This window comes from Mirounga leonina, unplaced genomic scaffold (assembly GCF_011800145.1).
Source record: "Mirounga leonina isolate KUSES-001 unplaced genomic scaffold, KU_Mleo_1.0 Mir_173, whole genome shotgun sequence".
NCBI lineage: Eukaryota > Metazoa > Chordata > Mammalia > Carnivora > Phocidae > Mirounga > Mirounga leonina.
This window is the reverse complement of record NW_023270447.1, coordinates 46,552,057-46,578,663: the sequence shown is the minus strand read 5'-3', so window position 1 is coordinate 46,578,663 and position 26,607 is coordinate 46,552,057. Positions and strand designations below refer to the sequence as shown.

Genomic DNA, 26,607 nt, shown 5'->3' with positions numbered 1-26,607 from the left:
CACAGCAGGAAACCCACATTTGATATACAAAACAGCTAGTGCGGTAGGAATTTTGAAAGAGTCCTTGCCTCCTTGTGTATATGACCAGTTTCCATTCTCAAATTAATACTACTTCTTTGTCTTGGGGTGTGGGTGTGTTTATTTTCCTGAAATATCCAAGAAGTAAATTAATCAAATTTAATCGCAGGTGCAAGACACCTCAGGCGTATCAGGCCATGAAAACACCCTATTCACCAGTGGTTGAAACGTGTTTTTTCTGCTTCATTCTGCAAGTACAGCCCTACCCAGAACAGAAAGTTATTTTCTGGCTCTTAGAAGAGCTGTGATTTCTAACATAAGGCCATATGCTGCTCAAACTGCTGGAGAGGTTGAGTGTTGCTCCCAGGGCTCCTCAAAGCAAGCACAGAGCAAGTGTGCATATGAGAAACTAGGAGGGAGTCAGGAAAGAAGCACGGCAAGACCTTAGCCCATTCCCAGAGGACTGAACCCCGGCTAGAGATGGGCAATACTAAACAGTCAGATGTGGATGGAGTCAGCCACTCGGATGAGTATTTGCAAGAGCTCGGTAGAAGCCAGAGGTTGTATCCCAGTGGCTTCCTCCGATGGGGAGATGGATGACATAGCTGGAAGCTCATGAGCTAATTCAAGCGGCTTTGGACTGATCTATTTATCAGGCTTGCAAAGACATGGACTCTTTGACATGAGTTTGTTGATGATTTCGTTACAATGTAATGCGGTTTCAATCTCACCATTTTTTACATATTTTTGCCTATGACAAATTGAGTCCTATAACAAAGCTTGATATCCTAAGTATCATTTAGCTGGGTTTCCCATAATTTGTTTTCTTATTGAAGCAACTAATTTAGCAGCTGGTATTTTGTTTCGTAATAGGGATCGTCTTTTTTGTTTTGTTTTGTTTTGTTTTGTTTTCTGGAAGTGCATTGTATCAGGCCCCATGATAGATGCTTTACATACATCATTACCAACTCTTAGAGGAACCCTGCCTGACAATGTTGTTGCCCCATTTAAAAGGGTGAAGAAACTAAGGCTCAGAGAGTCAAAGTTATTTGCCCAGAGCAGCGGAAAAAACATTAGAACCTAGTCAGTTCAAACTGAGGTCATTGACATCCTTTGGGGGGAAAAAAAATTAAGTAAAAAAAAACTAGGTTTTCGTGTTTTCATATTTCCCCCTCATTTTAGTGACTTTTTAAAATTATGTCAGATTCAGATACTGTTTTCTTAGTGCTTTCTATCTTCCCTAAATATACCAAACAAGTAAAACCCAAGGGAGGCAGGCAGTGGCAATATAATTATAGACAGGTGTCCTTCCCAAGGTAGTATGGCATGGTAAAAGACTGAGGGATGAATCCGGTAGAAATTTGCTGGGAGGTCCCAACAGATAAATAATGGGAAAGCTCTAAGGCCAGGGGACCAAAGATGGGATTCAAGTTTGTGTAAATCAAGACAGGTTGGATGATACCAACTAGGGGCCAGGATAGTTGACCAGATCAGCTTTGGCATACTGGAGCACTGAGTACATTAAAATGACTTAGATTTAGAGCATCAGAAGGGGAACAAAGATGTGAAGTGCCTGTTCCATCTGGGGAATAGCAAACGACTAGCATATTGTGTACTGTTCGCCAATAGAAAAAGGTTGCGAGGGAGAATGTCAGTCTGGTCATTGTGAGATTATTGATTGTTGCTGCTTTAATAAATTATCACAAACTTAGAGGCTTAAATTTATCATCTCACAGTTCTGTAGGTCAGCCCTGGCTGGCTCAGCTGGTTTCTCTGCTTCAGTTTTCATAAGACCAGAACCAAGGGCTCTTATCTGGAGACTTTGGGAATAATCTACCAAATTCATCCAAATTGTTGGCCAAGTTGAGCTCCTTGCAGTTGTAGGACTGAGGTTACAATTCCCCGCTGACTGTCAGCCAGGGGTCCTCAGCTTCTGGAGGCCACCTGTATGCATTTCATGACTCATTGTCCCCTTCTTCCATCTTCAAAGCCCCCAGTGGCAGATCATGTCCATCTCATGCTTTGAATCTCTCTGGTTTCCATTTCTGCCTCATTCCTCCTGCCTTTTACTGGATCACTTGATTAACTCTTCTGCCTTCCTCTTCGGCTCCTAAGGGCTCATGTGTTAACATTGGGTTTCTACTGGATAATCCAGGATAATCTCTGTATTTTAAGGTCACCTGGCTAGGAGCTAGCTCCCTCTGCAAAGTCCCTTTACAGCAGTGCCTCGATTGGTGGTTGATTGAGTAACTGGGGGACCCAAATCTTGGGGGAATATCTTTAGAGTTCCACTCACCACACTGTGTTAACACATTGATCTGCCTTTCCCAAATCTGGGTGAATTTTAGGCAATGCCAAGTGGCAGCCTCGATTCCTGGTAGTTACCGAAACCTAAGGGAGATTTTTTTCCCTTTGTCTTCCAGGCTGCTGATCATTTCAGACCTGTTCTTCAATCTCTGTTCTCTCTCCAGAGGTTTCCTATCAATTTTTCTCTGATCCTTCTCATTTCCTTGCTGTCTGTCCATGAACTCTACCTGTATTATTGACTGAACAAACAGCATTTTGCTGTGCCTTTGTGTTCTGAAAAGCTTTCAACCAATTCCCCTGAGCCTTGGATACCCCACCAAGCTCTGATGACCCTAGAAAATCTCAGGACTGGGGATCCTGTTTTCTTGTCTTTTGTAATCTTTAGAGACCCCATGAGAATTTATTTCTAAGCTTTTTTTTTCTTACTAACAAATATAACTAATTCCTTTAACAATTAAGAAGGAAAAAAAATTAGCTAACTAAATTACTACTACATTTTTTAAATAATTTCAATATTTTAGGACCTACCAACCCATAATTCACAATGCCAAGGTTAAGGACAATTATTTCCACGGTTTATTGCGCATTAGGACTTGCTGAAATGCAAATTGCTAGGCCCACACCAAAGAGTCAATAAATCTGGAGTTGGAGCTCAGAAAATCTCCATTCAGCTAGGATCCTGGGAAAGGGCTAGAAACATGCCCAAGTTCTCACAGCTACTAAGTGGCAGCAAGATTTGAGGTGAAGTCCAGGGTGAAATTCATCTGTCCTTCCTATTTACAGAGTGAATGGAAGTGTGTAGGTTGATAAGGACTAAGGCTCCTCTAAGGAGTCCTTGCAAGTGTGTCCCCCATCATCCTATCCCTGGGCACTGATCAGGGGCATACTGCTTCTCCACACTTTTGATGTTCTTATCTTTAATATTATGATCCTGATGCTGATCGTCAACATGCCTTTTGCCCTATCTTCCCCATGCTGTATATGCACTAGTCTTCAGTGCCCCTCGTTAATACCCTGGGGGTACCCATACCATGTTGAAGGAGATGCTTTATTGCCACATTCCAATTAATAAATGGAACTGAACCCTTCATGCATTTAAGAGAAAGAGAATGCACATTTATTAAGAGAAAGGGAAAGAAAATCAACATTAATTGCCACCTACGCTCACAGAGTTGTCACTATAAGGGTTTAGCTCTTGTAGACTCAGTCTAGCTTCCTGAAAAAGTAAGACACTTTGCAAATGATATTTAATCTTCACAAAAGTGCCTTGAGGCATCATTATCCCTATTTCATAAATGAAAAAAAAAAAAATGTGAGGTTCAGAAAGGTCACAAAACACACCATTGTGCAGCCAGTTGGGAGAATGTCAAGATCTGAACCTTGGTGTCTTCATCGCTTGTCATCTTTCCATTCCCCCACACATCTCTTCCAAGCTCAAAAATCCCAAGATTTACGTATTTTATAACCATTATCTAGGATGTTGGCGTCATCAATCGTAGTTCACATTTCTTTGGCCACCATATAGATCACATGTCTCTAAATATTAATTATAAGTGTTTTCTCTTGCAGTTCTCCTCATTACACAATAGCAAAATAAATAAAATGTGCTTACCAGCACAACTCTCCCATGGGGCTTCCCCACACATTTCACTGTCTTACCCAAACATTCAAAATAGGCATGCACATCTTCTATAAACACACTGCTTCCATCTATGCTTTCTTCCCACTTCCTCTTATGGATGGAACCATCCAGCCCTCAGATGGGGTATCTGCTCATCTGTCACATCCTGGCTTTCTCCCTGGTTACAAAGCTGCACGTCCCCCAGCACATCCCTGGCATTCCCAGGGTGCTGCTGTCACTTCCCTGCCAAGATGGCTCCCCAAAGGGTCTCTGTAGCCTCCTGAGTGGTCCACATGGCAGGCACTCCTAAGAAAGTTCTTATCTTGGGCCGACAGCCATTTGACTTTTGCCAAGGCAGGGCTGAGGTCCCTAGTATTGGAGAGAAAGCTCAGATGGAATTAACGATTACCTGCCCTTCCAGAGTCTCCACCTGCATATCAGATGAGATATCAAGCAAGAGGGCCCCGAACCATAGTAACTTTAGAGAGAAATGTCTTTCACTGGGTCACATTTCAACTCCATGGCCCTGGTGTTTATGGTGAGGAGATATTAGAGGTGGCTATGGGAGGGCTGTGCTTACTTATTGCCTTTTATTGCTGAGTACCTTCTTCCCTAGAGTAACATTTTCTTCCATGAAGGCGAGGTATGTTCTATTTATCAGAAAAAGAAAAGCGATGTCACCCATCCTATGTCCCTTTTGCTGGAGCTACTAGCAAGCTCAGGAGTTAAATTTAGTGCTCATTTACATGATCTCATTCTCAGTTTATGGCGAAAAGTAACTATCTTCTCTTTTCTCCTCTGTGATTTTTGAGCTCTAGAGGCACTAGACATTTAGAGAAGGGGCGATGATATTTTTTTTTGCTTGAATACCAATACTTTGGGGAAGTTCTCATGAATGAAGAAATGGGGATGAAGAAAATGAAATCTGGTGATATTGTACCCCTTCTGCCTTATGGGTTCTTACGAATCAAGGAGGATATCTTTATCCTTTATCAATGTTACTTGATCAATATTATACACAGCACTGGGGTTCCTAGTCAATTAATCTCATACACAAAGTCAAATTTCTTCCCCATTCCATCACAGTTTACCCAGATCTGGTCTTCAGGACCCACCTATAGGAGATGTGAGTCTGCTAAGCAGACACATACGCAGTCCACAAAGGATCATGGCCTGATTCACATCGCAGGCACAACCAGAGAGGAGCCAGAGGTAGCCTGCCTCCCTCGCTGGCTCTGGATGAGAGGTCTAGGCCTGGGCCCACTTAGCTTTCCTAGTAGATAAGCAGCAGAGATGCTGTTGAGGGCAGGCCAGTACAGAAGAGAGAGACCATTCATGATGAGTGATCTTTATCCAGGACCATTGCATGCCATGGAGCTGGTTGATCACACATTCGCATGAAGGGACATACAACAGGGCTGGGATCCTGTCCACTCTGCTTCTTTTCATAGTTCATTCTCCCAGATGGGATGCCTTCTGCATTAGTCTGCCTGGAGGGAGAACTTTTATCTAATTCACACAAAGGTTCCATATGAGCTACAGGGACACTCCTTTTACCCCAATCCCGTATAAGCCACTGTGATGAGGAAAGCTAAGTGTAGAGAGGAGGGGGCATGGAAAGCCTGGAATAAGCAACTAGAAGTAATCTTCCAGTGTTCTCTCTTGGGGCATGGAGCAAATGACCCTCCCCTCTGCAAATATATGAAGAGCCAAGGTGGTACACATGATCGTCCCATAATCATGGAATTGGACACAAAAGGCTAGGATGTTAGGAAAGACAGTGGTATACAAAAGGAAAAAAGACCTTTGTCACTAATTCACACATTCAACAGATAGTTACTTCATGCCTACTGTGTGCCAGATACAGATGCTGAGTATCCCAGGTAGTCTGTCGGAACAGCTAGGGTCTGGTTTCCATCCTCTGTGTTCCCTGGGGCACGTTATTTCCTTACGCATGTTATGAAGTGAACTTCTATAATGTCAGCAGTGTTCATGTTCTCCCTTCCTTCCAGCATTTTTACTATATGTTGAGGTCTCTGGGGGAACTTAACAAAGGATGTTCCTTCATGGAGTTATTGGCTTGGGAGGATGCCTACCCAGAATTCCCCTCTGGTCTCTCACTCAGACCTTCCGTGTTCCTGTGTGTTAAAATCAAAGGCGTAGTTCTCATCTGATTACCCAATTATTTGCCAGGAGAAATTATCAGCAGGTAGCTCTACCGAATTCAGGAGTCCCTGCATGAACAGACTTCCATGAGTAATCAGAATGGCTGCAGCAAAGGATACTAAGTAAGGAAGGGTTTGTACAGATGCTGGAGAAGTAAGCAGGAGCAAGCCTGGGAGGAAGCACCTAAAACAGCATGGGCATTTATGTCTCGAGATGAAGGCAACAAGGAATTTTTAACAGAGTAACATGATCAGATTTGCCTGTGAGAACAATTACTAGCTCCATGTGGAGAGGAGCACCGTTAGAAAAGGGGCCCTTTCAGCACACACGAAGGAATAATGGTGGCCTGGATTGAGGAAGTGAGTGACAGCACAAAGAGAAGGAATGGATTCACAAAAGATTTGGGGGAGCAAATGGGCAAAACTTGGAGACTGCATAAATATGGGAAGAAGGGAAAAGTCGGGGAAGAGTACTGACATGTCTCTGGTCTGGGCCATGGAATGGTGTCTGTGCCCAGCAGTAGGTCAACACTGGCCCCTTCATTGTGGCTCGGGGTGCGGTCTAGAAAGGGTAATTAAATGGGACTGGAGAGACGAAGGAAAGGGACCTGGGTAGACCACTCAGCTCCCCCTCTTTGAACACAGGCTGCCTGTCGCCACCTCATTGCACTCAGGATCATACCCACCGTAGGCCCTGAGTAAGCATAGGTTATGTTAATTAATTTTGTAATGTGAAAATACAAAGTGAGCTCTGGTATTGATGCCCATGAAATTCCTAGTAGGCTTGAAGAACCCAGCAGTTCTTCGCCGTCTAGAAATGTCCCAAGAGAAGACGTTCGTAAATGGGAGATGTGAAGGAGGGACTGTGAACAGGTCTTGAAGGCATCCAAATCCAGCATCCTGTTCAGTTCTGGAATCTCTCAGAAATTGACACACTCCATAGAAGCATGTGGTTCCGATTGACTTTACTGGGATTCCCTTGCAAACCACAGATTGTAAATTATCCCTTAGTAGGTATAACATTTATAGGAGACATATTATTTTACCCTGAATCCCCCCTGGATGCTGTTACACTGAATTCTGACAACGGCAGAACTCGGAGTAAGATCATCTTTTACTAGAAGCCACTGCTCCATGTCGATCTCTGTAAGCCAAAGAAAATGGGTGTTTGTCCTAAAAGAACATTTTCTTTAAAGGGGAAGAAAGACATTTAATTCCATGCTAAGGAATATCAAACACGATCTCAGTAAAGTATTTGTTTTGTTTTGTTAATACAAGGCAGGGCACTTTCTCTTGGAGAAGAAATGATCGTTTTTCCCAGGTCTGGAGATTAAACAATTTGGTAGTCATTTCACGTTCAGCTCACAAAAAGGGGATTTGCATATGAACTTGTTTGGGCAAGAAAACACATCTGAACGTGTTTCATGGGAACTATCTCTATCCATGGCAGCTCCTTTTGGCCATCTCTTTCTTTTCTTTTCTTCATCCCTACAGGTCACCGGGTTGAAGCTGTCTCAGGACCTCGATGATCTTGCCATTCTGTACCTGGCCACAGTTCAAGCCATTGCTGTAAGACACTTTAATGCCATTTTTAAAGAGACTTAGGGCTATCAATAAACCTTAGGCCGCATGCTCCTCCAAGATACATCATGTGCTTGTGTGACAGAGATTGTTAATTAAAAGGGAGCTTGCCAAAAAGAGATGTGTCTTTTCGGAAGGAAATCTTGATGAAGGTCTTCACCTGCTTTACTAATCACCTCACATCGCTGAAAGCTGAAAGGAGTTCGAGTCTTTGAACATCATACTTGTCATTTATTTAATTTGTCTTCCAAGTTCAATTAAGTAGAAGCAGATGCCATTTATGCTTGCATTAAGAAAGGCAATGTTAAGAACGCGCAAACTTACAAAACACACGATATTGTTCACTTCGCAAAAGGATTCATTATAGGGTTCCTTTAAATAGTAAGCATCCTTAGTGTTTGTTTTTAGATAATTAGCTGCTTCAATGAGAGGTTTGGATGGTTAGGGAGAGGAGGGGAGAATTTAACGCATTAGGAAGTCCTACACTGAAGATCAATCCAAAATGAAAACAAAATCCTAGAAGCTTAAACATCTCGATCTAAGGAATCTCCCGAGGTGATCCAAAAATGGGGTACATGCACAGAAGACTGTATGTGTGCATATGTTAGGAAGTACCTTTTGGAGGAATGGGTCGTGGCTTTCCAGGTTTCAGAGCTGGGAGGAATCCCAAAATTACAATTAATTAAGTGAGGCTTAGTCACTCTGGTAAGAGAACGTGGACGAACAGAAAGGAAAAATCAGTTCACTGAATTCTGATTCAAATTTATTTTTCAGAGACACACAGAAAGTTTTTTTGTTAATGTTTTGTGGACATACTTACATGCCATTCAGTTATTTTGTTTCTTTATATACCACTTCCTTCAAAGCCTTATTCCTTCAAATAACGGAACTACATACATTTTTCCTGTACATCCGTATCACTAACAGAAGTGATTTTCTTATGTTCACATTTGTCCAGGTACCGTGTAGATGGGATAAGAGAGCAGAGCTTCCCAACCACGAAGGGAACATACAGTCTTACATGGAATAGGCCAACTTGATGAGATGAAACAGTCCTTGCAGTTTATATACCAGTTTAACTGTATCTTCCTGAAGCAACTGTCATTGATTTAATAGCTTGGCCAATTCAGTGAAATCAATCAGCTGGCACTATTTATGAGAACTTGGTCAAAACCAGATAATTCTGGCATCTATCAGAATGGAGGGAGTGAAGAGTAAAATGAATATGGAGGAGATTAATGTGCATCAGTAGTAAAGACAATTATTTAGTCATCCTGTTTTATGGTAATAATGATGATAATGATAAATAATATAGTTTTGCGGTATTATGTGCCAGGCACTGTGCTAAATATTTACAAGTGAGGTAGGTGTTAGCATCCCCATTCCACACATTAAAAACCTACGCCTTAGTTAGGTTCATTAACCTGCCCAATTTCCTATAGCTAGTAAGTGGCAGAGCTGGGATGGGAAGCCATGGCTTTCTGAAATAAAGTAGGTATATGAAGTATTGAGAAACTTTGATTTTCTGGTAGTCAGTGCTATTGTATGAAAAGTCTTAGAGTGGAATGAAATGACTGCATGGAAATGGAAAATCAGAGCTGTGTGATGCTCATCCTCTGAGTACACGCTAAGAGGCAGACCAAGGGGCACCGTCCCATGATGATAAGGGCTGTCCCCTTTCACTGACGCCCACCTGCTGTACCAGGCACCAGAGTACCTACCCACAGTGGTAGGTGGGATTGTCCTCATCTTCCAGACAGAGGAAAAACCACCTTGCCGGGTCAGATAGCGGGCGCATGGTGGAGTCGGAACGTGAGCCTGTCCGAGAACCACCTGTCTCACTCCCATTCTTCTGCTCTTTCCCCTCTACCAACCTGCATTTTTCTTTGAAATGTTTGTAAAAGCTACACGGACAAAATCAGCTTTCAGGCATTTCCAAGACCGGTTTTTCTTGTACGCATCTTAGCAAACGTTGTTATTTTGGCCAGGATTGCCTCTCAGAGGCCCCCTTCCTGGTAAGAACACGGCAGCAGAAGTCCAAGAATATATAAATGAGGTTAAATGGGGCGCGAGCTGGGTGGAGCCAGCTCCATTTTCCCAAATACCACACACTCAGAAAATCAATCTTGTATTTAAGGGGTCGTACATGTATTAATAGCTATCATATTTATTCTGTCCATTGTCTTAATGACCTTTATAATACAACGAAGGGAAGGAAATTTAAGACCGATCATTTGATAAGGCTTTATTGTGGGGCCAGTTGAATTGTGAGTGGTTCAAACCGTTTTTGCAAAGGTACGAGGCTGTGCTGATCTTTCAAGCAAAAATGTGCATTTTAATGAAGTAGTCTGATCACAGATATTTTCCCATGATGATCAACTTGAAAAAAAAATTTTTTTTTTTTTGTTTCACTGGCTCTGAATATTGCCCTAGCATCTACTTGCTGTGAATAGGTTAAAGTTAAACAAATTGCTCTCTATAGTGATATCTGTGGTTGGTATTTTGTAGGAATAGAATGAAAGAGATATTGTAATGAAGTTAACTTGGGACTGTGCGAAAACGCTCCATGAAGTAAAATTCTCTCTTGATCACACTTAATTGAAAGACTTGTCAAACAACCAGTTTATCCATAGCCTGTTCATCTATAGCTTTCCTTCCAGAATAGACCCTTTTTGCATTTGAAGTCTCTCGATTTGCATTTGGTTCTGTACATTCCCAGTGGAATAGCCTAATTTTAATTTAAATTTCTCTGTGAAAACATTTTTTCCAGAAAGGTGAGCACAAAATCATTTTAGCACAAAGCCCTGTGGCAGGGCATTTAAGGAGGGTGGAACGTTTCACAGAGTGGAGCCTGGGACACCCGAAGGGAAGGCCCTGTTGCTAGCTGCCAGCCTGAGTGGGAAATTCCAGCCAACAATGCCACACGGGGGAGTCGCAGGCTGTCACAGCCCCTCCCAAGGGAGTGCCTCTTGTTCTGATACTTTTTTGCCTTTTCCCAAGGGAATGTGCTTTGTGTTACCCTCCGCTCTGGCCTGCTAATCACGTGAGCCACAGGTCTGTGGTTTTGGAAGTATCAGAAATACCAACTTTGCATGGTATTTCCATGCATATGGGGGTGGGGGGTGCAGCTATCCTCTCCCAAGGCAGACCCTACTGCCTCAGGCAAATCCCATAACTCCTACATGGGGAAAACAAGGTGCAATTTTTGAGTTTGTCCTAAGATTAGCGAGGATAGCGCAGTGCATAGCAGAGTGCCTAGACTACAGCTAGTAACCAGGATAGCGCTCATTTCCACACCCCTTCCATGTACTCGGCACTCCTGTGTGTCTTGTACATACACTGTCTCCAGCAACAGCCGTGCAAGGCAGATACTAATATTTCGCCAAATGTAAGACTACATTAAAATTGTTTCTGCATGTTAACATTTCTGACAATTCATAGAGTTCTCAAACCCATGAATATAATATTACTATTACTTTTTTAAAAAAATGAGGATTGAGTCTTAGAAAGGTTGGATACAGGTTGGATTCCCAGAAGTAGGTGAAATGTCTTAATGCCATCCTAGGTTTCTTGAATTCAAAAGCCATGCTCTTGGCTACTACAGACTCCTGCCCCTCGAGCTGACTAGGCTGTCCTGCAATGCACAGACACCGAATGATCCATGGTAGATGTAAGGGCATCTGTAGGCCTCCCGAAATCATTTATAGTGCTATTTTGTAAGTGACTTTCTTCTGGAAAGGTCAGTAGGTTTTATCATATTCTCAAGAGGGTTCATGACCCCCCAAAAGCTTATGAAAGAACATCTGGGGGTAATCAGCCACATGCAATAAGCAGGATCTGGCCTTATACGGTACAACATGTTTTAATTTTTTTTAACACACTACATCTGTGGATTATTTTTGGAGGCCCAAGTTTTACCTAATCCATATTCTTACCAGATTCGCTAATAGCTAAAGGCCTTTGGGCTGGAATTGCTGTGCTTTTGCTCCCGAACTGCCCCTCATGTCTCATAATTTCCTCCACAGCATTCAGGATTTCATGACCCATGGTCCCCAGAACACCTTCTAGCCACACCCTCTCCCAGAGGCACCCTCAGGCACGGGGGAGACAGCCCTCCAAGCTGCCTGGTCAAAAGAGGCTTCACTTGCCCTACATCTTACCCCCTGGGGACAGTGGTCAGGGGGACATCCTGACCACTTCCCAAACCCTCTTCCTTCACTTTGGTTAAGCCTCTGATACAGCCTATCCTCATGCTAAACTACCTCCTTCCCCTTCTCTGCACACTTGGGTACCACCTTCCCAGCAACACCGTCACACTGTCACTAAATCCATGACATTGACTCGAATCCTCTCTCCAGCCCCAACCCAGCCTTCTTGGTGGCTGCCTCATCTGTGGCCTCCCAGATCCTTGACCTTCTCCTCCCTCCGCTTCATCAACTCACCCCCTTGTCCACACCTGGCACTGTGTCATCCCTCAGAATTAATCACTCTCTAAACATCTCAAGGGCTCTCTCTCCACGAAAAAAAAAAAAAAAAAAACACAAAAAAACAGGTCTCTCTCATTTCTCTCCAGAGCCCCTTTCTCAACCATTGCCATGTGGCTGCCTCCTAAAGTCATGTCACCGTTCATCTTTTTGGTTTTAATCCTTGACCCCAAGTAAATTAGACTCGTGAGCTTCTCGTTTTTGAACTTGCAAATAAACTAGGATTTTTAGCTGTTTGCATATCCTAGTTAAACCTAAAGAATTATACATTAACATTCACCCCGGCGACCCTACGGTGGTGTCATTTTCCCAGGCATCCATGATTTTTACTGATTTGAGTAAACTGAGCAAGTCAAGGATGAGTATAGCACATTTTAGGGAGTTCCTAGCACATGAGGGCTGAAATGAAAATATGGCAGAACACTGAGCAAGCCAGAGGGTGTGATTTCCACATCATCCCAGACCACGAAGGACTGACTAGAATGGGCTCTGGCTCCCAAAGCATCCCTGAAGAACCACCACCGGGTTCCAGGTGATAATAAAGGTCAGGTTAGCCCTTTGTCAGTCTGAAGTCTTACTCTCACTTCATGCAATTAGAGCTCTCTTCCTGTTTCTGCTGCTGATGTTATTGGGTGCCCTTTTCCAAAGAAGAAACCCCTTTAGTTCCTATCTCCGGAATGAAGACTGACTCAGAGACCCCCCCCCCCCCCGCCCCCGGCCACTTCCTCCATCCCCGGTCCCTGCTGGAGGATCAGGCCCACAGTGGGCACTCCGCAAATATTTGCTTCGGTGAACTCTGTTAATATGAACTGTGTGAACATTGTCAGTTGTTTTTGTCAATGTTGTGTAACTACTGATGGAAGCAAATGGTAGAGTAATTAAGAGGTTTGGGAGTCAGACAGGCCCAGGTTGGAATTCCTGCTCTGTGACTTCATTAACAGTGATCAGAGGCAACCTGATCTCTCGGAGCTTCAGCTCTCCGAGACTGGATGTGCAAAGCTCTCAGTGTGGTGTCCGGGGCTGGGCAAACACTTAGTAAATGTTCCAGAGCTTTTTCCTTGTGCTGCTATACTGATGCTTTCTTCCGCTTTTCCCTTTCAGTTTGGCACCCGCCTCATTATAGAGGCCATGGAGGCAGCCGGGCACTCTATCAGCACGCTTTTCCTGTGCGGAGGCCTGAGCAAGAATCCCCTTTTTGTGCAGATGCATGCGGACATTACAGGTGAGTCTGAGGAGGAAGAGAATAGGTCGTTTGGGGCCTGACAGTAAATGTGCCTGGCTGACAGCCGGACACGGTTGGAAATAGCAGAGTGTAGGGGTATGTGCCAGATTATTTTGAATCTTTAGGTTAAAATGTATGTTTTTTTCCTTATGATAACTGTGAAGTATTTGTAGTCATGTTGGAGAAAGTGACTTCTCTGTGAATCCAACTATTGAATGATCCTGAGAAATGAGATGAGAAAGGTCAGCAAGGGCTAGGTCGTAACTTAAGTATTTATGGAACCGTCTGAGCACCTCTTCTAATGCACGCTTGTGGGGAATATTGAAGAGACAGAGATGAGTAAGACAGGACTCCTGCCCTCAAAGATCTCAAAGTCTATTGACAAGGACAAACGGATGTGCAAATGTAGTGTGGCAAGAGCTCAGAGTAAGAAATGCACGGAGTTTTATGGAAACATAGTGGGGTACCTCCACCCTGGTTTGGACCTGCTACAGGGCAGGGCAAGTGGTCTGGAGGAAAGGACAAGGAAGCTGTCTTGAAGAAAGAAGTCAGAGCCCAACTGCTGTGGAAGCAGGGGTCTGGCTGCAGATGGGAATTTGAGCCCTGAGATCCCAAGATCCTGTGATTCTTTCATAGCTCCTGACACAGAGAGAGAAAATCCAGAGTCGTGGGCTGATCCCTTTGTGATATGAGCACAGCAGAGCAGGATCCCTGGTGCAGATCTCTGGGCCTTAAGAAGGGGACCCCACTGGCCAGAGGCTTGCTGGTATTACAGAGCCGAGCCTGGACTTCCGTTCCTCTGGAACTCGTGGCCTCATGTCTCTTGCTCCTTTCTCCCCTGGTGTCTCCTGGAGCCTGGCATCCTCCCCACCCCACCCCGGGACCCACCCACCATGGCCAGGCACCAGAGTGGGACAAGGGAAAGGAAACAGAAGGGAATGGACCCTGCCCACAGCCCCAGCTCAAACGTGACATGAGCCCATCCTTCAATGGCGTCCCTTCGTCGTGGTCTCTTGCTGTCTCCCATCCTGTGGATTCCTTCCTCTGACAGCTGGGTGTCTTGATGCTGCCTCATCATATCCCCTGTGCCCCCTCACACCCTGCCAATCCCTGCAGGGGAGAGCTATACCAAATGTCAGGCGCATAGTTAACCCTTGCACTTTGTGAGATCCGGCTAATTAAATTACTTAGCCCCATTTTAGATAGAGGTAAGTAGACTGGGGCACAAGCCAGAGGACAGTACAAAAAAAAAAAAGCACCTAGTCTAAGGGTAAATATATCAGGATGTTGAGTACAGAAATTACTACCATTAACCAAGTTCCCACTGTGTGTTGCTGGAGCCATTCTGTATACATTTAACCTCATGAACTGCTGAGAGGTAGAAATTGGTGCCTCATCTTAGAGACACAGAAACTGAGGCTCAGGGAGATCAATGAAATTGCCTCTCCAGAGTCAGACAAGAGGGGACGGGCGGTACCAGGACCGTGACCTGGGAGTGTCTAGGCCCAGCAACCCCTACTCTGCGCTGCCCATCCAGGTTTCTTAGCTTTTCTGAGCAATTCGTAATCATGTGATGATTACTCTCCTTTACCAAAGAGTCCACAGCCTATGGATGTGGGCCATTCTGAGGCAGAAAGAAGAAAGACCTAAAAAAAGGAGCCCAAATTACCTTGTAATTTTCCCCAAGAGAAAACTGATAACCACATTTTATCTAAAAGTCGGCCAGTCGGACAAGATTCACATTTAAAATGTGATCTGTGAGTGACTTCCCAATTTCTAGCCTTCTGATAGCCACGAAGCCTTCCTACCGGGATGCAGGAGGGGAGAGAAGATCTGCCTTGGCTAACACATCACCTGCGGGAAATGGGAAACAGGGCCCTGGGAGCAGGGCAGTGTGAATGACCCTGGGTCCTGACCGGGCACCATGGCTCCGGCCTTAATGAACGTGGGTCCTCTTCCAGGCCTCACGTCCCTGCGCTGACTCACAGCAGCTTTACAGAAAGCTCTGCTTTGGAAACCGTTCTTCAGGCTGTTGAATGAAAAGGCTGTTCATCGTTATTTGGATTCCGATTGAAACTGGACCCTTTGTCTCTGGCTGTGGACCAGTTACAGTTCCAGACAAAGGGACCTTTTCTTTGGCTGGAATTCCTCTGCTTTGGGAAGCTGTGACTGACAAGTGATGGCAAAGTGCATCTGCCTTTAAATGCTTTGGGTTCTGCTAAACTCATTAATGCATCAGATAAAATAGTTCACATTCCAGGCAGAGCTGCCTTCTTCCTCTCCTTCACCCAGCCGCTCAGAGAAAAGAACACATTTGCATTTGTTCCTGTAAAAGGCACGTACACTGCAGTGGGTGTATAGGTAGAGTCTTTGATGCCTTTAAATACTGTAATTGCTCTGGTTTTCCTGCAAAGAAAGGCTTAGAGAGGACCATGGACCTACATGAGTCTTAGGAATACCTGTCAAAAACACAATGGAATTTAGAAGGTTCTTTGGAGACTATGGAGTCGTGGAAAGAGCAGGGGATCCCCTCTGTGACTTTGGGCAAGTTGGTTCACCTCTCCCCAAGCCTCGCTTTCCTCTTCTGAAAGAAAGAATATTATTTCCCTCTAATAGATCATGCTGAGGAGTACCTGCTCATGAGTTTGTGAGCACCAAGCTCTGTGCCTGGCTCAAAGTCAGTGTTTAATACATGTCCGTTCACTTCTTCCTTTAAAGCAGCCCCATGCAAAAAAAAAAAAAAAAAAGAGGTGTGTTTGAGGGGAAAAAAAAAGAAAAGCAGTTTAATATTTTGTAAGCAAATCTTTGCCATTTGGGGAGCAGGCTTCTCCGTGCAAGCAGGGAGAATGGGGCTTTGCCAACTTGGGAAAACGTCTTCTACGTGAGGAGGAAGAATCTCCCTGTACCTCTGGCAGTTAGTTTAACTGTAGTTTCAAGAAATACTTGGTGTGTGCTAAGTAATTGTAGGTTTCCCCCATTGACGTGGGACTCAATGTTCCTCCGTCTGAATTTTGTTTTTTTCAGCTCTGGCAGTTACAGCAAGGGTTCTCCCCTTTCTGTCTTATTCATTGTTTTCATCATTTGTCCCTCCATTTATTCACTCAGAAGCCGTCTCTGAGCACACCAGTGTACCAAGCATGAGCTTGGCAGGGGGATACAAAGAAGAACAATAATGTCCTGCCAAAAGTGTCATTGCAAAGAGAAAAAGTGCTCTTGGTACTCTGCCCAGTGTCCAGACAGTAGAGTGGGGACCCAGGGGATGCTGGTGTCCGTATGAGTCAGGTCCAGGCAGGGAACAGATGACACACTCGAAGTTTGGAGAAAAGTCAAACAAAGGGTCTGTTTGCAGGGGTGTGGGCTGGTTGTAGGGAAACCCCGATGACCAGGCAGCCCCCTGGGGCCACCCACAGTCTTACCACCCCTAGGTTTGCAGGGGCCCAGCAGGAACCTAACCAACCCAACCTAACCAGCTGCATGAAGAGGCCGCCGGACTAGAGCTTGGTCAAGGATGCAACCATGAGGACAAGCAAGCCCTGGGTGAGGTCTACCCACGCCAGTGTCCTGGGACCTACAGCAGGCTGGGGGTGGGCAGGGAAGAGGGGGGACTGACCTCAAGGAGAAGCAGAAGCAGTGAGTTGGTCCCCCCTCCCCCCTCCCCCTGCCATGGCAGGGATGAGGAGAGGTTTTAGAGATCAGGTCAGTATTAAGAATCCTAATAGCTAATGCTAATTTAGTGCTTTCTCTAAGCCAAGCACTGTTTTAAGTGCCTTACTTAAATTGCACTTTTAATCCTCTGAGCAGCCCTAGAGGGAGGTGGAATTTTAGCCCCATTTTGCAGATGGGGAAACTGAGACACAGAGAGGTGCAGTAACTTGCCTAGGATCACACAGCTAAGTCAGCAAGGAAGCCGGAATTCAAACTCTTCCAGTCTGGCCCCAGAGCACTTAGGGTGCAACTAGAGAGCTGGTGGGGGATTCATCGGGCTCACTCTGGTTTCTGGTTCTCAAGGGGAGGGGACTGACTGTAGGTCACTCCTCCCTGCTCAGAACTAGTTAGGCTTTTGACAGGGTCAGGAGGGGCTGGGAGGTGTTTGGAGGTGCTTGTGATCTTCTAACAAGTGCCAGGTCCGCGGGGGCGGCTGTAGTCACACTCCTGTCCGCATCATCCCTGGATTCTGCAAAGGCATGCAGTGCTCTCCTGATTTGGCCAACACAGCCCTTCCATGTGGCCCGGTGTCTGTCCTTCCCCTGTAGACGGTAGATGGGCACCTGCCCTGTCCCTTCCCCACCATTGCAGTTTCCAGCCCAGTGAAGTATGTGTAGAGGGCCTTCACTCACCATCAGTCTTCATTCTGACGGTAGTAGCCACCATTGCCAAAGGCTTGACGGAGGCTAGAGATGTGCTGAGCCCCCTGTGTGCCGTCTCTCATGAATCCTCGCCGCAAACGGTGCAGCAAGTCTTACTATCATCCCCATTTTACACACTGGGAAACCGAGGTTAAATGTTTGAGTAACTTGCTGAAGGACCCAGGGCTAGTGGGACTGGCTCTGAGCTTTTTTCAGAGATCCCACCCCTGTACTTTCCAGGAGAGACTCGGGTGCCGGCCCTGCGGTCTGGGGGCTGGTATTCATGAGCCCTCTGCCTGCGTGCGGGAGTTCTGTTCCCTGACCCTTTGTCTGGGTGGCCCAGGCTGCTGACCCAGCCTGGGAGTAGCAGGAGGAGTCAGGAGGTAGTGGGACCCCAGGGGTAGATGTGTCAGGGAGGTCTTCCCAGAAAAGATAGAAGACAAATCCAGTGTTTGGAAAAGTCAGTCTCCTGTCTTGAGTAGAGGAAGACTTTTAGGTCTGGCTACAGAGCTTACCTCTGTGGAGTCTGCTGCCATCTCCTGATTGGCAAATGCATTTATATTTTGTATGTATTTTATTTATATTATACATATATACACATATACACATATAAAATCCTGAGAATTCTAAATTCTTTATATTCACCTTAAACCCACTGTGAGCCCTGGCATGCGGAGGGCTTTCTTGCTGCCTGGTGGACCACTGTTCGTCCTTCAGATACCCCCGTAACGCTCATCTCCATTGTGATGAACCTCCATTCCCTCTCCGGGAAATTTGTTCTTTCACCATTTAACCCCTACCATGTGCTAGATCCTGGTTAACTAGTCTCAATTCCAGGGATTCAGCCGTGGCTGAGACCCAGTGCTTGGCCTCATGGAGTTTCTGTTCTGGCAGGGGAGACAGATGGTAAACAAGAGAAGTAATCATGCTGGGTGGGAAGATGCTGAGGAAACGGGGGGGCATGAGGAGTATCGTGGGTAAGTTGTCCCTTTGAACCCAATGGTCAGGAAAGCCGCAGCGGGAAGGGGGTGTTTGCGCAAATACACGAAGGACGCAGAGGGAGCTGCTGTGTGGGCATCTGGGAGGAAGTGACACAGACAGAAGGAACAGCATGGGTGAGGGCCCCAAAGCTGATTCAAGAAAACATGGAGGCCAGGCCAGCGTGGCCAGGAGGGGAGGCGACAGTCAGGGTGGGCACCAGCTCTGGAGGGCCTTGGCGGCCATCGTAAGGGCTTTGGCTTGTACGCAGAGAAATAAGAAGCTGCCAGAGGGATTAATCACACCCCCTTACTACTTCCCTGTTCTTAGTGCATCTCAGTTAGAGAACCAACCCCCTGCACCGTCGTCATCTCTTTCTCATCCACCTCCCCTTTGAGACCCAAAGAGCAGGACCGAGTCAGATTCATCTCTGCATTCCCTGGGCCCCTCGAAGCACTCCAGAAGTGTTTGTTGAAACGAACTTGAACCAAATGGCAGGTAGCAGCTAGCAGAAGCCTGGGAGATCTGGGCAAAGAGGTCTCATGAGTTGATGTACGGGGTGGCAGGTCCCTTGGGGCTCCTGGCTGCCTTACCAGCAGGTACAGGCTGTGAAATCCTTTAGAATCAGGTCATGCCGAGGACCGGAGCACTGTGGGGACCGGGGAGCGGGTGTCCACTGCTGCCTTCACGCCACATTATGTCAGGTGTTTCTGGTGCTGGGGCTGCTGGCCGGCTCCCTAACCAAGGTGTGGCCTTGTCCTGTGCAGGCATGCCTGTGGTCCTGTCGCAAGAGGTGGAGTCTGTTCTCGTGGGCGCTGCTATTCTGGGTGCCTGTGCCTCGGGGGATTTCGCTTCTGTACAGGTATGTGAGGACCAAGGGGTGGGTCGTGGCTCCTCCCCTGTCTGAGGCTGTCCTTCCTCTTGACAGCAGCTCCCATCTTGCAAAACACACATAGGATATAATTAAGAAATGATAGGTTCCAGCCAGGGAAAACACAAACACTTCTAGCCTCAGACATATTTATTGCGGTTTTCATTTGACTTGGCCTCTCTTGGTGTTGGTCATTCTGTTCTGTTAGTTTTCTTTTTTCTCCTTTAAAATAGCTCTTAAGTGATTTCTTTTAATTTCCTGTTGACCTTTTTATTTTTTAATTTTTATAGCAAATGAAACAGGTAAGTTTCGAAACTTAAGGTTTTCATGTAAATTTCAGATCTCTGTTTGCTTATTTCATCTCCACCTGCCACTTTCCAAATAATTTTGAGGGCTCTATCAATGAGGGACACAAATGAAAATGTTAGTTTAAACAAAAAGAATTAAAAGGGAAAATAAGGAACAAAGATATAGGAAGAAGGAAATAACTTGGTGGTGGAGATGGAGCACACAGTTTGGTTCTGAGCTTCCTGGCAGCCAAGACAAAAATGAACACATGATAAGTTGCATAATTCTTGTTTCCAAAAAAGAGGAAACATTAGTATCTTGTGGGAGAGGAGGCTTTTCCTGCAACCAAGTTGCAAAAGACATCTCACACGTAGGTTTTACGGAGAGACTCTGAGTGGTAAAAAAACAATACTAACAACAGGTTTATGAAAAGGTAGAGAAACATCAGCAGAGGAGTCTTGAGAGCGCAAGCTTTGGACTCGCTGCCTGGGCTCAGATCCTACCTTGACTACCTCCTAGCTCTGTGAGCTGACTATTCTGCTCTTTGCTCCATTTCTTTATCTGTAATAATCATCAGGAGCACATTATGAGTTCTTTCCCTAGATCAGGAATGCACACGTAGGCCCATTATTCCCGTTTTATAGTTGAAGAAGCTGAGGCATAAAGAAATGATAGAAGTTGGCCTCCACTGGGACAGCTAGTAAATGCCAGAACCAAGGAGTCTGGCTACCCAGCCTCAATGGAGAATTCAAGAAATATTTGATCAGAGAGCTTAAATGACTTGTCCAGGGTCTCCAGGCCAGGATGAGAAGCTGGGTTTTCCACCAGTAACCCAGTCACTAGAGTACTATTTATGTACCCAGAACTGTGCTGGGTGCTCTCCCTGTGATCTTCCTGACACTGTAACCTACAGGGGCAGCAGAGGTTAGACAACAGAGATCCAAAAAGGTAACAGAACCAAAGGGGACACTATTAGAAACACAGGTGCAAAAGGCTGATTCCGCTATCTGTCTGTGCACTTTGTACACATTTTGAGAAGTACGGTATCCTGCACACTGTCCAAGCACTGGGAACTCATGTCTGTGAAATATCTTTCCCAAGGAATTGAGTCCACTCGTGAATGCTAAGTGGCTTTTAAATGAAGTTGGTAATCAAAGATGGTGCAGTTGAATTCTCAGCGATTTCTGGATTTTCTGGTACTCTCTCAAAAACATTGTGTGAGCTTCTTTATTGTTGAAACGTCAATGATTTGTCAGTTGTTATTTTGATGTATCCGTTTATGAAGATGTTCTCACCACTAGATGCCCTGCCTGGGACAAATAGTAGCTAAACCAAAACAGTAGAGATGCTCCGAGAGGCCCTGCATAGGATTGCATCATATTGTAAAATGAACACGTCCCCTCATGTGTCCTGTGTTGAAGCCCTAACTCCCAGTGTGATGGTATTTGGAAATTGGGTCTTTGGGGGGCTGACTGGGGTCAGATGAAACCGTGAGGGTGGGGTCCCCATGGCGGGCTTAGTGCCCTTCTAAAAAGAGACACCAGAGAGCTGGTGCTTTCTCTCTCTGCCATGTGAGGACCCAGCCTAATGGTGGCCCTCTGCAAATCAGGAAGAGGGCCCTCACCAGAACCTGACCCCTCTGGCACCTTAATCTTGGACTTCCAGCCTCGAGAACTGTGAGAAAATAAATTTCTGTTATTTAAGTGCCCAATCTGTGATACTCTGTTATGGCGGCATGAGCAGACTAAGGCACCTCATTTGATCTTGACAACCTCCCTGCCTGAAGGGTAGATGTTTTCATCCTTGTGTTCTTTATGGAAGAAACCAAAGCTCAGAAGGGTGTTCAGTAATTTTCCCAAGACTACAGGTAATATGGGGCAGAAGCAGAATTGAAACTAAGGCTCTCTGGATCTATATCCCATCCTGATTTTTCATTCCTTTTGTACTTGGTTCGATTTTCTTTCTCCTTTTTGTGTTAAAAATAGTTTTTGGCTTCGTAAATGTTTAAAGCTGTATTTTCTGAAAAGAAATGCCATCGGTCACAAATCAGGAGCTAGTCTGCAGCTTGAACAAAGAGTAGCGTGGGATGGGGCTGCTTCATCAGATAGATACGTAATACCATGACTTTAGGTACCTCAGTGGTATCTTGGTCAAATCTGGAGTTTCTAGCTCCAAGACGATTCCTCTCACGATCTTTCCCTAAGTGGAAACTGAACTTAATTCCTCACTGACATCATCGTCACTACATGAGATTTTCCGTGAGTCTTCTGGAACAGAATCTTAGATAGGGTACGTCGAATATTGGGATTGGTGATTCAAGTAGCAGCTGCAAGTCTCACAACATTTTAAAGACAAGCTCCTCTCTCTTATTAAACCCAAGGAAGTATGAGCCCCTTGTGACTGGAATTTCTAGGAGACACTATAATCTAGTAAAGAGAGCCCCCAGCCGAGAGAGCCCTGGAAGCTCCTCTGTCATTGTATCCCCAAGAGAATCCCGTCATCCTGACCCCTGTGCTTGCTTGTTGTCTATCTTCAGGCAGTGTCACCTGGCCTCTCCAGGTACTTGCTTTATTTCCTTACTTCCTGTTTAAAAAAGTATTTGAAGAAGAATTGCCACTCACATGGGACTGTTGAGATAAAGAGCCTTGAAAACTCTAATGACCTGCACTCTAATGCCCCTGCTATAATTATGAACATTGCTATAGTCATTACGTTCAGAACCGCTTTGGAAATGTAAATGCACATAGGCCTGTCTTCATTCACCCCTCTCCAAAGAAGAGGCACCAACCCGTGTGCCCCAGGCCTGGGGACAAGCTCAGGATTCTGGCACGTTGATGTGAAACAGAATTGCTTTCTCCCTGTGATTCATATTTTTCAACCAGAACTTCAATACAGCTCGTTCTTTGAACTTCAGAGATCCTACTTGGTCTTCAAGGTGCCTGCTACTCCTTCCTTTAAGAAAGTTGAGTGATTCCTGCCAGCAACTCAATGTTGCTTTCTCTTCTCATAGGCCACACAGCCGGTGGTTAGAGGGAGGATTTCAGTTTACACTACCATAGTGTGCAGACTTTGGTAGACCCAGCCAGAGTCATCTCCTCCAGATGAACGAAAGACTAGGAAGAGTTTAGAGGACCCAGGCTACAGACCAAGGAAAGAAGTCCTAGGGGAGACAGGTTTTTCCGATTTTCTGGGCCCATGAGTGCGTGTCTTTAGCGAGGGGTAGAGCCCTGTGCCTTCCTATAGTGATACCAATAGGTCAGAAGGATTCAGAGTTGCAGTTTTTACTTATAATAATTGCAAACCTGTCTATATATTGCAATTCTGGGGAAATTTTATCAGATGGCGAGGGATCGTGGATAGAATGTTCGGGTGGGATATTAAGGGGAGAGATTAGTCAGCATGACGTCCATTACTAGTTCAAGTTTTGAAGCCTGCCGACAATGCCTGGCCTCCACTTTTTGTTCTTTTATTCGTTCATGTGGCCATCCTCATAGTCTCTCTCTCACTCTTCCCTGCTTCCTTCCTGCCCTCCCGTCCCTTAGACATTGAAAGCTTCCTGCTAGTCCCACTTTCAAATGAGGATTTCACAGAGGGTACTGATGCAGCCATCCATCTGTATTAAAGAACAGAATGACTAATAGTATCTTAAAGAGTTGTCTCTCTCTCGAAATGGTGTTCTCCATTTAGTAGTTTTCAAAACTCTACCTCCAATAGATAGTGTGGTGAGTATCATGGCATGGTTATCTTCACGGATGTCTCAGATCCTTAGCTTAATCAGTAAAATGGAATCAAACCACAGAGATGTCACCTCATGGTACAAGTTCAACTATTGAGTAAGTGGGAGGGGACGCAAGGGGGTGTCTTCCTTCCTCCTTTTATTCATGGGAATATGGAATCCACGCAGTCTTGACCTCTGTGACCCTTCCATCTGACCACTCCTGATCTCCCAGAAGTCACCCCTCCTTCACTCCCTTGGCTGTCCATGCACTACAAAATGATTCTGTAATTCTGAATGTCCTAGAAAGCAAATAATTGTGATGAGAAAGTTGGGAGCATCCCATAACCCTTCTGCAGGCTCCCAGGCCCTGGAAAAAGAACAAACTGGAAAGAAATACATCCATGAAATACCAATGTGCTCACATTCTCTAAGCACAGGCAGTAGTGAAGTTCGAAGAAATGCCAAGGATACATGAAACAAGAAACCAGTTTCAAGATGCTGTGAAAGAAACTCAGTCAAAGGGCAAAGAGGCAGAAATACAAAATGACTTTCCACTTTCTGCTTCCTGCAGGCTCCTGCAGATGTCATTTAGCTTTCTGTAATTTCTTATCTTAAAAGACAGGGCTTTCTTCTTGTTGTTGTTCCCAATCTATTTATATGAAAAAAGCTTTAATTCTAACAGTGCTACTTATGTGGACACTTGCTCCTCCCACCTGCCCAAAAAAAAAGCAGCAGAGGAAGCCTCTGAAGCAAAAGTCAGCAAAAGGGGACTGTGACAAGAGATGGAGGAGAATTCCCCAATCAATGTAAGGCATGTACCAGTATAAAGAAAATAAGCCCTTGGAATCAAGCAATTAATCAAAATCTTTCTTCCTCCCATGGTGTGAGAGTTGCCGCCTCTGTAAGCCATTGACTCCATGTGTTCCCACCATCAGCTTCCCTTGTCACGTCCCAGACAGACTCCTGTGTCTTGCAGACCAGTATGTGTAAGTGGCCTGTTGAGAGCCGTGATCACTCACCCTTTCTGTGATGTGCGTCCACAAGAGAAATCATCTGCACTGACCACAGTGGTCTGCCCTCGAGGTCAGGCCTTGCAAACATCCTCATCGCTTTGCTGAAGCCTCTTCTTCTATTCCTTTTTTAAAAAGCTTACTTCCTTCAGAGCCAGTTATATTCATCACCTATTCTGTGCTTCAAAGCCTGTGATGCCATATATGACCCAGTACGTCTTCATTCTGTTTTATTCTGTGGGATTCCGCTCTCTGTGAGTTTGAGATTCACTTGGCTTTCTGTCACCAGCTACTTGCCCGTTTTACATTCTGCAAAGTAAAGCTGGCAATTGTGATTCTAGTTGCTGGAGGTTTGGAGAGACTGACAGATCATGGATGTTCAGAAATTGGAAGCCGTCCCGTTTCTTGGCACATTCAATCTTGATTTGCTTTTTTTTTTTTTCCTTTTCCTGGGCTACAAGTCATTAGTCATGTTCAATGGGAAAAAAATCAGAAAATTCAGTGAAGCTGAAAGAAAAATCCAAACACACTGATCTTACTACCCTAAAATCACCAGTATGGAAGATTCTGGTTTCTATACCTTTAGTATTTTTATACATACTTTGAAACTGCTTTACACTTTTTTAAATTTCGAAAATGTGTTCATACAATGCATCGTGTTCTGTAGTTTGTCTCTCCACCCAGAAATATGTAGTAAACATTCTTATTTGTCATTTTTATGGATTGCATAATTGTATATCCCATGGAATATATCAGTGCTTATTTCACCAGTCCCCTCGTTTTGAATATTTATGTTGTCTCTGTTGGTTATAAAGAATGCTGCAGCTGACATCTCCATAGCTGAATTTTTGCAGATACCCTAAGTTATTTCCATAAAATAAATTAGGCAAATATAACTGTTTGGCCAAAAAGTTTCCCAATTTTAGAATTTGGATACATACGTTATTAACACCTTATCCTCCCACCAACGGTGGATGAAAATCCAGGGCTCCCATTTCTGGTGTACGAGGAGTCTGTTGTTGTGAATTTTAGCTCCATCTAGCTTTCTTCCTCAGGCCCTTTATAATTCTTTTCATTTCACATATGGTCCTGATATTATCAACTTTCTTTAGTAGCCTTTTGCCCTTTGCTGCTTAAGCATGTGTTTCTGGAGATAGGAGACTCTGGTTTCTAATTAAATAGATTCAGATTTCTGATTGAATTTTCCGAGTGTCCTGTCCCATATGTCAATGCCTCATAGAAAGTCAACAGAAAATCCTGGAATGAGAATTAGTAGTTTAAAGAAAGATTAAATTAAGAATGTGATGCTGGCCCTAACATTCATTATACTTATTACCACACCTGGTTAACAGTACATTCTTATCTTTTCAAGAATCACTCCCTCTCTCCCCCAAAAAAGGGGGGGGGGGCAACACATTCAGGTTCTAATTAATTGTAAATCTCCTGTTTCAATCTACTTTGCAGAATGGAATCATGGATATAAAAGTCAAAATATTAGCTCAAAATTAGAATTCTATTTTTAGGCAATTATTTCAATAGATGATATATAACATTTGACTCTCCTGCTCCTTACAGGGTGATCTAGGAAGAGGGCCTGTCACTTTCCATCCCTTACCATTCATACAATCTTTGTGGCAATAAGTGGGTGTGTAACAGTCCCTAGTGTGCACATGAGACTCTGAAACGTGGAGACATAATCAAGCCGTACTCGATACAAAATCCATGGTTTTTTTTTATCCCATCAAACCATATCCCAGTAAATATATACACTTTGCCCAGGAAAAGCATAGATTCCAACATGGCAGTGCAACCGACCTTCACCGGGTGGTATGGTTTATAGAAATTCTCAGCAGCACACATTTGTCATCACTGTTTGGGTCTCAAATACAGAAATAAAAATAAGTATGCCCTCTTTGGTTTGGAAATTTTCTGATTCCTTTGCCTGGAGAAGACTTCATACCATGCCCACCAGTATTGTTTTGTTTTATTTTATTTTAT

General features: G+C 44.7%; 1 protein-coding gene across 23 annotated transcripts in view; it reads left to right on the top strand.

The window, feature by feature from the left end:
- FGGY (FGGY carbohydrate kinase domain containing) overlaps window positions 1-26,607 on the top strand; it is a 393,096-nt gene that overhangs the window by 294,510 nt on the left and 71,979 nt on the right. For 21 of the 23 annotated variants that reach the window (XM_035018448.1, XM_035018444.1, XM_035018446.1 and 18 more), the window contains 3 exons: window positions 7,606-7,680; window positions 13,278-13,398; window positions 19,490-19,584. In XM_035018448.1, the coding sequence (XP_034874339.1) occupies window positions 7,606-7,680; window positions 13,278-13,398; window positions 19,490-19,584 (291 nt within the window). The remainder of the gene's footprint in view (window positions 1-7,605; window positions 7,681-13,277; window positions 13,399-19,489; window positions 19,585-26,607) is intronic. The other 2 variants (XM_035018431.1, XM_035018432.1) reach the window with 2 other exon arrangements.